At 41.2% G+C, this 12,750-nt stretch overlaps 1 protein-coding gene across 1 annotated transcript in view; it reads left to right on the top strand.

The window, feature by feature from the left end:
- The window catches only part of LOC149285030 (uncharacterized), a 76,183-nt gene that overhangs the window by 24,259 nt on the left and 39,174 nt on the right, over positions 1–12,750 (top strand). The window contains exons 2-3 of the mRNA XM_089495884.1: positions 61–181; positions 3,438–4,505. Of these exons, the coding sequence (XP_089352010.1) occupies positions 61–181; positions 3,438–4,505 (1,189 nt within the window). The remainder of the gene's footprint in view (positions 1–60; positions 182–3,437; positions 4,506–12,750) is intronic.

Here is a 12,750-nt window from a genome sequence, read left to right on the forward strand (position 1 = left end):
ATGTTCTTTCCTCCGCTTTTGCTTAGTCACTCTCTGGATGAGGGCTATTTTCTATTTCAGGTGACCTTTGCAGATGTGGCAGTATATTTTTCTGAAGAAGAATGGAATCTGTTGACAAAGAAACAGAAACTTTTGTACAATTCTGTAATGATGGACAATTATGAGAATGTGGCTTCTGTAGGTAAGGAACCTGAACCCATTGCTCTTTCTATAAAGACTGAGGGCCCTTTCATACTATATTATCATGTTGCTATGGTTCCATTAGAATTATAGTATCATAGAATAGAAATAGACCACAAGGGCCATCCAGTTGAACCCCCTTCTGCCGTGCAGGAATACACATTCAAATCACCCCCAAGAGATGGCCATCCAGCCTCTTGAAAGACCTCCAAAAAAGAGGACTCCACCAAACTCTAAGGGAGTATATTCCACTGTATAAGAGCTCTTACTGTCACAAAGTTCCTGCTAATGTTTCGGTGGAACCTCTTTCCCTGTGGCTTGCATCCATTGTGGTGTCTCCCTTTCTCTGTAGCAGAGAGCAAGCCTTTTCCTTGCGCAAAATGACACCCTTTCAAATATTGAACAATGGCTATCATATCCACTCTTTATCTTCTTTTACCCTGGTCAAACATAACCAGCTCTCTAGGCTGCTCCTCATAGAGCCTGATGTTTTCCAGACCCTTCACCACTTCGGTTGGCCTCCTTTGGACATGCTCCAATTTGTCAACATCCTTTTTGAATTGTGGGGCCCAGAACTGGACACAGGATTATTCCAAGGGAGGCCTGACCAAAGCAGAATAGAGTGGCACTATTACTTCTCTTGATCTAGAAACTGTTCTTGTAATGATGCACCCTAGAATCACATGGGCCGTTGTAGCTGCTGCATCACACTGTTGGCCCATGTTCAACTTGTGGTCTCCTTGGAATCCTAGAGCCCTTTAAAGCATAGTTTAATTGTGATAGCAACATCCTGTAGAATATCTGAATTTGTAGTTCAGTGAGGCACTATTGCTCTCCAGTTTCTAAGGATTCTAAATACTCCATCCTAAACTTCCTATTCTAGGATTTTGTGGGGAAAAGCCATAGAGATTAATGCTTTTCACACCCAAATTGTACTCAGCACATCCCTGGGCAAGTTTCCTACTTTTTTTGGCGCCTCTTCCATCCTTTTAAAGCTCTGGAGAGTCTTCTTGGGGGAAAGACCTCTCTTTGGCCTGCAGTGGCTCAGAGATTGCTCAACAGTGGTAAAATGGCCTCCACTTCCCCAAAGGGATGCTGTGGGATGCTGAGGGGCAAAATATTATTTCATTCTGACCCCCCTCCCCCCCAGCAATACAATGTGGGGTTGCCCCTGAGATCTCCTCCAAACCCCATCAGTAGTCCATGCCTGTCTTATAGATGTTTTAAGGCTGTTTTAAGACTGCTCCCTGGCACTTCACCCTCACCAAAATTGGAGTCCAAGTCCCAGCTCCTTTGCTCTGCCTTTGCCAATGAATTATTTGTATATTGATTATCCCGCCTTTCTCAATAGATGGGCCTTAAAGTGCCCCTTTTATGCATCACACTCTGTGGGTATCTCTGTGATAAAGCGACAGACAGAAAGTGAAAAATGAAAGGCAGAGAAGAGATGCTGAAAATGAGATGCTGATGGGCAAGAAAGAAGGTTGGAGAGCGGAGGGAGAAAGGGAAGGGGATCAGGCCTCTGGGAGCCAGGAGGGGAAGGCAGGAGCAAAGCCAGAATCGCCTAGCTCTGTGCGGAGAGGAAGGGACCCCTGGGAAGGGTCAGGAGAGGGGCCTTGGGGATTGGGAGGCAGTTCTGACAAATTTTCAGAACTGGTTTCAGTGAACTAATGAGAACCGGATCAGGTCCTTGTTTTCAGACATATTAAGTAGTTTTATTTAGCAATTATGAGTAATATTTTGGAAGGAAGGAAAGGAGGACACAATTAGAGAAAAAGCACTTTTATTTTCCTACCTGAGCTTGCTTAGCTGCCTTTTTGGTTCCAGGAGCCCTTTGTTACTCAAAATGCTGGAGTCTGGGGAGGACACTTGCAAGTGCTATGCTTTGGGGGGGGGGGGGGGGGATTTGGTACTTAGCTCAAAGAAGAGACATAATTTTGTTCAGGCAACAGTGACCTCGGAGGTCAGCCGAACTATACCAGGCACGCAATCTCACATAACTCCAGAGGCATTTCAAATGGGTTTTTATGTTTTATTTAGGGAAAAAGCAAAATACATGCACCCACACGGCGCGCGCGCGCGCGCGCACACACACACACACAAGCATTCATTCATACACACAAGAGGTAAGTAAAAAAGGTGGGATTGGTGAATAATGTAAAGCTATACTAATGGTAATACATTTCCTAGAATGTTCTTGATTCCAATTGCTGAGGGTCCTGCAAGGGAACAGAAAGTGGGTTTGTTGAGTATATTGAGGCGCTTAGCCATGTAAACCAACAGAGTTTCTCTCTGCAACGGGACTGATGCCGAAGAACAGTAAATATCAGGGCGGACATTTATACTGAAATTGTTGCTTATGGACAGAGACTGAGTGTTCAAAATGGTTTAAATCGCTTTAGTATGTTTCCTGGGTGGAGAAAGAATTGTCTGAATCCAAACTGAATGCAATGGATGCTTGATGCAAATACCTCAGACAAAAGGGATTAGCACACCGGCTCTCAGGTCTTTCTTGGCTCTGAATTCCAGTCCTGTTCATAAGCCAATGTACAGCGCAATCTGAAAGCAACACTTCCAGATGCAGCTCAACAATAACATAGCAGAGTATGGAAACAAATATCCAGATATAGGTTTTGGCAATGCACTGACTACTGTCCACACTTAAAAGTAACTCACAGACACAGTTGATTTCACCCAAGTCCTTGGAGGTTCTCTATCCTGAGTTGCAAAATAATACAAATCTTTGCAAGCTCTCTGACTTCCATCAACTTCAACATCTCTTGTACACACAACTCCAATCCAGTCTACACCAATCTGCAGATGAGCTGTATAGTGTATTGGTTGTGAGTCATCTGGGGCAAAAGAGCATGAAGTGACCTCTGCAGTTAGATTGCATCATGCTTTGGGCTCTGACTCAGTACTCTATGGCAGCCTCATAGGAAATGATGCCACTTGTCAATCAAAATATTTTAAATCATGTTTAATGGAATATTTTTTCAACAGCCCTTTGACTATCTGCTTCGTCCAATTCCCTTAAGGGAGTTCTACTACAATCTCTTCTTTGCTCCTGTCAGTAGGGATACAATTGTTCCATGGATTTCGGGACATCTGCAATAGTGTCATGCTCAGGTCACTCTCAGCAACTTTATTAATTTAATATCAAATAGGGAGGGTTCAGCAAGGGCTAAAAATTGGGGTAACACCCTCCTCTCTTAATTCTGATATTCATTCTTGACTGTGATTGTCCTTCTTTACAGAAGAACTTGTGAGTCATGAGAGAGTCCACACAGGAGAGAAGCCATACAAATGCCAGCATTGTAAGAAAGGTTTTTCTTCAAAGTCACACCTAGTGAGACATCAGAGAGTCCACACAGGAGAGAAGCCATACAAATGCCAGCGTTGTGGGAAAAGGTATGCCTACAAATCAGTCCTTGTCATGCATCAGAGAATCCACACAGGAGCAAAGCCATACAAATGCCAGCATTGTGGGAAATGTTTTTCTCGGCAGCCACACCTAGTGATACATAAGAGAGTCCACACAGGAGAGAAGCCATACAAATGCCAGCATTGTGGGAAATGTTTTTCTCAGAAGTCAATCCTAATGATACATCAGAGAGTCCACACAGGAGAGAAGCCATACAAATGCCAGCATTGTGGGAAATGTTTTTCTCGGCAGCCACACCTAGTGATACATCAGAGAGTCCACACAGGAGAGAAGCCATACAAATGCCAGCATTGTGGGAAATGTTTTTCTCGGAGGTCAATCCTAATGATACATCAGAGAGTCCACACAGGAGAGAAGCCATACAAATGCCAGCATTGTGAGAAATGTTTCTCTCAGAAGTCAGACCTAGTGAAACATCAGAGAGTCCACACAGGAGAGAAGCCATACAAATGCCAGCATTGTGGGAAATGTTTTTCTGAGAAGTCAAGCCTAGTTAAACATCAAAGAGTCCACACAGGAGAGAAGCCATACAAATGCCAGCATTGTGAGAAATGTTTTTCGTCAAAGTCAAATCTAGTGAAACATCAGAGAGTCCACACAGGAGAGAAGCCATACAAATGCCAGCGTTGTGGGAAATGTTTTTCTGAGAAGTCAAGCCTAGTTAAACATCAAAGAGTCCACACAGGAGAGAAGCCATACAAATGCCAGCATTGTGAGAAATGTTTTTCGTCAAAGTCAAATCTAGTGAAACATCAAAGAGTCCACACAGGAGAGAAGCCATACAAATGTCAGCATTGTGGGAAAAGATATGCCTACAAATCAGTCCTTGTCATGCATCAGAGAGTCCACACTGGAGAGAAGCCATGCAAATGCCAGCATTGTGGGAAATGTTTCTCTCAGAAGTCAAGCCTAGTGATGCATCATACAGTCCACACAGGAGAGAAGCCACTCCAATCTCAGCAGTAAACTAACATTGTTTTTGTCAATAAGAAATACAAAAAGGATATTTTCAATCCAATAATGCAAAGAAATGCCCTTGTGATTTTGTGTGTTACGTTTGTCTGTCTATATGTCTGTTTCTGTTTTAAAGTTATAGTTTGTTAAGTTTAATTGCTATTAGTATAGATAATTGCTTCAGGTTATAAACTTGGCTGGGGATTATGGGTCATGGCATAGGTCAGCTAGATAAGGGGTGCTGGGATTTTTTTATACAACTGGCTAGAATAGTTATGGGAATGATAGCTTTTGGAAAGTGTGGGATGTTGTCTGAAGAAAGGTGAGGACAGGTATTAACACAAAGAGGCTAGTTTCTGGGAATGGCAAAGGGGTCTTGTTCCCTTTGTGGCATAGACTTTGCGACTGTGCAGGTTGGGGCTAGGTTTGGTAGAAGGTGGAGGTTTAAGTGTTGGGGTTTCAATATATTCTTTGTCTTGGGGAGGACAGTTCTGGTTTAAACACTGAATTTCTGGTTATGTGTTCTCAATAAAGTTATTTGTTGTTTCAATGTGTTGGACTCTTTGTTGTACAGAAGTTCTGAATTTGCACAAAATACACTTTTTTCTCTCATCAGTCCTCAGCTCCATTCCCAGCCATAAGAAGAAAAGAGGCAAACACACACAAACACACACCAAACAGACAGATAGAGCTCTATGTACAAAGCAGAGCCTTCCTTCCTTCCCTTTCCCTCCTGAGTCCAGCTCCTCCTTGGGCTCCATTCTGGCATCCTCCAAGTCTCCTCAAAGGAAGGAAGAAAGGAAAGAAGGGTGCACTCCTTCCCTTTCCGCAAAGGCTGTCAACAGAATAAGCCTCAGCAGCAGCAGCAAGGCCCTGGTGATCCCTGCGCATGCTCAGGAGGGGCCTTTGGGGCATGTGCACATGCTCAGTCTCAGGCCCTGAAGCCATTGCTGCCCTCACAGTCTGTTCAGAGGTAGAAAGAGATGGAAGTGGAGGAGAGAAATGTATGAGAAAAAGGGGGCAGGGAGCACTTGAGGAGAGGCATGGTCATGGGGGGGAGGGGCAGGGTCCTTTAGATGTAAAGGCTTTGAGGATCCCCTCCCTCCTGGAAAGTGGGGCAGAGGAGAGACTCTCCCTTCCTTCCTCCTCATTTGGGGGGAGATAAGGGCTGGCAAGCCCCCCTCTTTGGTCTTCCAATGGGGGCACCCTCTTCATCTCTGGGAAGAGGGGAGGCTCCCAGTCAAAAGACTTTTGTGACAAATAAAAAGCATCAGATAGTATAGGCTTCAATAGCATTGGAAACAACAGCTTTCTGGGGGGAAGGGGTTTTCCCTGGGGGAAGGGGGCTCTGTCTGTGGGGGAGAGAAGAGCCCAGATTTAGGCCAAAGCCAAGAGCAGGCAGACGGAGGGAGCTCAAAGCCCCTTTTGGGGAGAGGGATACCCCCCTGGCAACTAGGCTTAGAGGCCCACAGGATCTGGATTAGCCCCCCCCCCCCCCCACACACACACACACATCCTTTCCTTTCACAACAACCCTGCAAAAATCAGTCATCCTCCTCTGGGAACATGCAGAAAGGACATGGAAGCCATTGTTAGTTCTTTGCCTGAAAGTCCCCTTCCTTGAAGGGATGGAGGTTAAAGGAAGGAAAGAAGGAAAGTGCCAAGGGAAGAGATGGCATAAAGGGGGCTGCTGAAAGACAGGGGGCATTTAGATAGGAATCCCTCAGCAGCCATTTTGGGAAAGAGGGCTCTGCCTCTGGACAGAGAGACGGAGAATGTGCTCATTTGGGGAAATGTTAGGTTCCCTCTATTGGGCCACATTCTCCTCTGCCCTGGAGCCTTCTTTTGAAGCCCCATAGACAGGGAAGATCTAGACCATGCCCTCCCCAGGAAAGGAAGCCCCCTCCCTTTGCAGGCCCCATAGCCGGAGGGAAGATAAGAAGATGATAAAGAGGGGAAATCCCCTGGAGTGGACGGATTTACATCTAGATATTACAAAATATTTCAAGGGGAACTAGTGGATCCACTATATAAATGGTTTAATCCTATTAATGCAGAGGGGATTCCAGACTCATGGGAGCTAGCGAGTATCACTCTAATTCCTAAAGAAGGAAAGGACAGCTTGTTAATGACTAATTATAGACCAATAAGTTTGCTGAACACTGATTATAAGATATTCACACAAATACTTGCCAGCAGACTGAAGGGAATTTTGAATTCGACAATTGGGAAGGAGCAAAACGAGTTTTTACCGGGCAGACAGATTAGGAACAATATCAGAACAATTATAGATTGTCTTGAATTTTACCAGGTAAATAATGAGAAAAAATGTGCCCTAATTGCTATTGACACGGAGAAAGCCTTCGACAGCGTGAAATGGGATTTTTTGATAGAAGTAGTAAAAAGTATGGAAATGGGAGACAATAAGACAATAATTATTTAGGGGTATGGAAAGACATAAGAGAAAAATTAAGGAGATGGAGCTGATTAAATCTTTCACTACTAGGCAGAATTGCCGTAATCAAAATGGCAGTTCTACAGAAAATTATGTTTCTTCTACAAAATTTGCCAATAGAGATTAAGGATAAGATATTTAAAGGTTGGGAAGCCGAGCTAAAAAGATTCATAGGGGAAGGACACAAACCTCGGATTAAATGGGAGGAGCTCAAAGATGCTTCAGAGAGAGGGGCTATTCGCTCCCAGACTTCAGATTATATTACTGGGCATGTAATCTAATTTGGATCCAAAACTAGATTAAATTAGAGGACAAAGAAATGCTTGATCTAGAGGCTATGCAGTTGAGATTTGGTTGAAATGCTTTCTTATGTTATGAGAAGTTGGGGATGAATAAAGATTTCAATAATCATCCAATGAGGAAATCTTTACTACTCACTTGGAACAAGATTAAAAAGACATTTTGTTTTAAGTTCCCACTTCGGACATCGGCCCAGGAGCCACTCTTCGGTAGATGGAGAAGCATCAGTAATTGTCTCACTTAGAAACATTGGCTTAAGAAGGATCAATCAGGGAATTGGTCGATAAGATCTAGGGAAGATATTGACAAGGATGGACATAATAGACAGTGGTTTAATTTCTACCAGCTAAAACAAAGATTTCTGGCGGACAACAAAACAATAGGGATCGAAGCTAGACTAAACGAATTGGATGATTTGTTCTGGCAACCTGATAAGAAAAAGATATCCAAATGACACAAACTACTGTTGAGGAGGAATATGGAACAGGAGACTGTAAAAGAGTATATGGGGAAACGGGCGCAGGATATGGGATGCAAAATGGAAATGGAAGAATGGCAAAACGCCTGGAATAGAACAAATAAATTTACAGTAGAGCAGGATCTAAAAGAGAATCACATGAAAATAATGAACAGGTGATATTACACCCCATGGAAGCTAGAAAACCTTATAAATTAGCACAGGGGAATTGTTGGGGGTGTGATTGTGAAAAGGGAAACATCTATCATATATGGTGGCAATGCAGGGAAATTCAGACATTTTGGAAGGAAGTACATGACTCAATACAGCAGATATTGGGAATAAAATTCCCAATGAGCCCTAAATTGTACTTACTCAATATAACTTCGATTTTAAGTCCACAGGATGAAAGACAATATTGGAGGATTATATTATATCTTGTAACAGCCGCTAGAATTGAAATAGCAAAGTTATGGAAGTCAGATGAGACTCCAAGACGGGAAAATTGGATGCAGAGAGTTAATGATTGTAGGGAACGGGACAAACTCTCTTGTAGGGCTCAGAATTAGGATATGGAAAAAGAGAAGAGGAATGGGAAAAGAATGGAACTGAAATCTGAAGCTCATTGAGGTCTGAATTAACTGGAATTGAATCTACAAAGTTTGTTCTTCAAAAATTTGTTTAAATGTGTATTTTTATGTCCTGATTAATTATAGGTCAGTAGAAGAAAGTTTGAGTCTCCTGCTTAAAGTAAAGCATGATAAAGAAGGAATCAAATACTGCGAAGTTATGCATACGTTATTTTGACAATAGATAAGAACATAAATGAAAACTGATATTATCAATAAGCAATTGGGATATATTGTGTTCATACGTTTTAGAGTTGTGCATAAAATTTGTGTTTAAAAGCAGGGTTCGGTTATAATATGATGAAAGTGAGCTCTTTGAAAGGCCAAGAAGACAGAAAGCAGAAAGTGGGTCCAAGGAAACGGAAAGATTTGTGACAGTGATGTTATGGATACTGGATTTGTATCGTTTGTTTTCTATTTTTATGACTCAGAAAATAATAAAGATTATATAAACGTAAAATTTGTAATGAAGATTACTATGTATTGTGGAAAGAAATGGTAATATCTGGGGGAATATGTACAAAGGATTACATTGAAAAGGGGAGGGAATAATTCCAGTTCAAAATAAAATTGGTATAGGTTAAGTATGAAGACAAATAGAGAATTATGGACTCTCATCCATAGGGTCGCCATGAGTCTAAATCGACTTGAGAACAAGAAAAGATGTAAAGACTAATTAGCCAGAGATAAAAGAGGATTATTTAAAGAAAGGAGCTAGCTGTCGCTTTAGGTTTGGAAGTTTATTCTAATGTATTTTGCATTTAGAATTATATGTATATATGGTATTCCTATGTATGTATGGAAATTTAAATGTCGTTCATTTGTTTGTTATAAGTTATATGTATTTTTAATTCATCTTTATTTAAGTTTCCAAATACATAAAACACGACCAATACATAATCCAAATAAAAATTGCTTGTAAAAGCGAATCTGAGTCTTGACTGGTCATTTGGGACCCTCTTAAGTCTTCCTTTTCCGTCTTCTGAATCTGAGCCCATTTGAATGTACAGTGGTACCCCGGGATACGAATTGATCGCGTTACGAAATTTCCGGGGTACGAAAAAGTTAGATTGGAAAAAACTGTTCCGGGTAACGAAAGATTTTTCGGGTTACAAAATTCATTTCGGCGCGAAATTTAAATGCGAAGCGTGGCTAGCGGCTTTCCAGCGCTAACGGAAAGCCTTTTCGGGTTGCGAAATGTATCGGGTTATGAACGGCGCCGCGGAACGAATTAATTTCGTAACCCGAGGTAGCACTGTACTTTGCCTTGAAACCTCCCTCCGAAATATGATGTCTAGCTGTGAATTATTCTTTTACAATTTAAGTAAAAAAAGAAAGAAACTGCAATTTTTTTCATTCGATTTTACATAGAATACTTGTCTACTTCTCTTACTATTTTGTAATTTTAACAACAACTGAAGAAATATATATTTATACAGATGTTTACATCAATTTCATTGTATGGATCTCACTCTATTGTTTTTAATATACACAGTGAGTCATTCAATCATTCTTTGTTGACCTGGGATTTATATAAGAAAGCAAAAAGAAACAGAATATGCTTATATTCAATTTTTAACATGCATAGCATAATATTCTTAAAGATTCTTAAATTTCATTCTCCCAAATCCACTGAGAACAGTAAAAAGAGAGGACTTTGATTAGTCCTCCACTAGCAACAAGTTTAATTCCCATTCTTTTCCCCACTTTATCAAAACGTTCTTCCACTCCTCCTTTCTTCTGCCTTTACCATGATTTTGGGCTATACATGAAAGTCTATCCAATGCCCTGGGCTCATTTACTTTCACATCCAGTTTTCCCAAGTTGGTCTCTTATCAGATTTCCATAATTTAGCTATTTCTGTTCTAGCTGCCGTAACAAAATAAAGTAAAATTCTCCAAATTTTGTTTTCTTCTTTTGAATTTAGTACCGAAGTTATATTCAAAAGAGACAACTTTGGGTTCATTGGGAATTTAATTTTGAGTATCCTTTGAATAGATTCATGAATCATTTCCCAAAATTTCTGAATTTCCTCACAACCCCACCACATACAATAATAATAATAATAATAATAATAATAATAATAATAATAATAAATAATAATAATAATAATAATAAATTTTATTTATATACCACTTTTCCAAAAAGATCAAAGCGGTTTACATAGAGTGGTAAAGGGTACCTGTTTTGCTTTTACATCTCCAACAGTTTCCGTCCGATACTCTATACATTTCTTTTCATTTTCCAGAGAGTAAGGTACCATCCATTCAAGTTATATGTATTTTAATACCATAAATATTTTAAAAAGAAACCTTCTGGGTTTCTGGGTGACCTTGAGGGGGAGAGAAGCAGGCCAGCAACACCAGGCCTCTGCCTGCAAAGAAGACAAGCCCTCCTCCCGACCACCATCTTGCTTGTTTTAATTGCATGTTGTTCGATGTTTATTGGTTTTTGTAAGGTTATTTTTACGATGTGTAAGTTTTAAATGATTTTGTGAACCGCTTTGATCACCTCGGAAAAGCGGTATAAAAATAAAGCATATTATTATTATTATTATTATCATTATTAAGTCGTACTCTCTCAGCCTCAAGGGAAGGCAATGGCAAAGCTCCTCTGAACAGATCTTGCCAAGAACAACCCAGGATAGCATCGCCATAAGCCAGAAACCACTTCAAGACACACCAAAAACAATGGTTGTTTTAATGGTCAGAACCTGCCTTGTGTCCCAAATTGGGGGGAGCAGAATATTAATGAAAATGGCAAGAATAAGAAGGGGTCCCAAATCCTGAGAGCAGCCCCCAAGCAGCCCTCTCCTGCCTTCCCCCCAAATGCACCTGAGAGTTTCGTGGGACAGCAACCAGGGCCTCCCCAGAAGATCCCAAAACCAGGACAGGTTTCATGCAGGAAAGTAGAGGAAGATCGGTTGCAAAATACATCTCTGGCACATTTCTTGAATGAGGAAGAACAAGAGTATCTCAGAAAACAGCCTGCTCCATTCTGGCTGAGGAAGACCTTTGGTCTTGAAACGTCCTCCATCAATTCCCAAAGACAGGGATAATAACACTTATTTAGTTACATATCATCTATTTTAGCATGTCACCTACAGCAGATATATTGGAGGCAGTTTGTGTCTTGTAATTGTCCCTTTTATTGTTTTGTTGGATCCCATTCTTAATTATGTGTACAGTGCAACTTCACCTTACATGGGGGATCCGTTCCGGATCCCTCCACGTATGGCGAATTCCGCCTATGCTCAAGCCCCATTGGAAACAATGGGGCTCATACACGGCGGCGCGGCAGCGCATGGGGACGCAACGGGTGTGCACGCCCATTCAATTGAATGGGATGCGCCACCCCTTCTGCCCCGCGGCTTGAGCACATACGCTCAAGTCCGTGATGTCAAGACAGCGTATGGCGAGGTTCCACTGTATTATCATTGTACTGAAGCCTTTGTGTACCTGTACTCACAATTGCCCTTGTTTATATTATTTTTTGTAGAAGTCATTCTGTATTACTACATTAGTAGGTTATTCATAGTAATAAACTGAAATTAGTTTTTACATTATCATTGTTTAGATGTTATTCTGCATTACATCAGTATGTATTCAGAGTAGATCAATTGAAGCTGATTTGTGTACTGTAATTGTTCTGTGTATACATAATACATACATACATATTATCAGACATAACTCCAGAGAATGTTAACCTTTTGGATGTCAGAAGGTTCCTCTCATTCTTCAGAGCAAGAAGCAGCACTTCAGCTGCCTTCTAGAAGATAAAGCAAAAAGGCTCAGAGGATGGCCATGGGAAACCCACTCTGAAGGAACCTGCCAAGAAAACCCCTTCAGAGACTCCCATAAGGTCACCATAAGACCTGGAAACCACTGGAAGGCAAACACCAAGAACAACATTGGGAAATAGGTGCAAGCCTTGCCTTGGGAAAGTGTAATGACTGGGCTCCAGTCAATGGAGGTCTTCTTCAGGCAGAAAAGGGAGGTTTATGCAAATGCAGAGTGACATCAATGCTACGGAAGGCTCTCTTGACCAATCAGAGAGCAAGATGAAGGTTCTTCTGGAAGCTTCCGTGAGAAGGAGATATAAGGCCTGAGAGACCAAGAGACAGTTGGGGGAATTGTGTCGGTTGGAGATCGAGAGAGAGAGTTAAAGAGCGGATCTTGGAAGTTACTCTCAGAATTGGACACTTAGGTCTATTTATTATTTTAATAGCTTGTATGAACTGAACATTATATACTGACAAATATTGTTCCTGCAAGATTCTTAATATCTTGTATGACTTATATTTCAGTTATATTTTGTTATTAATAGTAAA

The sequence above is a fragment of the Sceloporus occidentalis genome, unplaced genomic scaffold (genome assembly GCF_023333645.1).
Source record: "Sceloporus occidentalis isolate IW3139 unplaced genomic scaffold, rSceOcc1.0.p SCAF_86, whole genome shotgun sequence".
Taxonomy (NCBI): domain Eukaryota; kingdom Metazoa; phylum Chordata; class Lepidosauria; order Squamata; family Phrynosomatidae; genus Sceloporus; species Sceloporus occidentalis.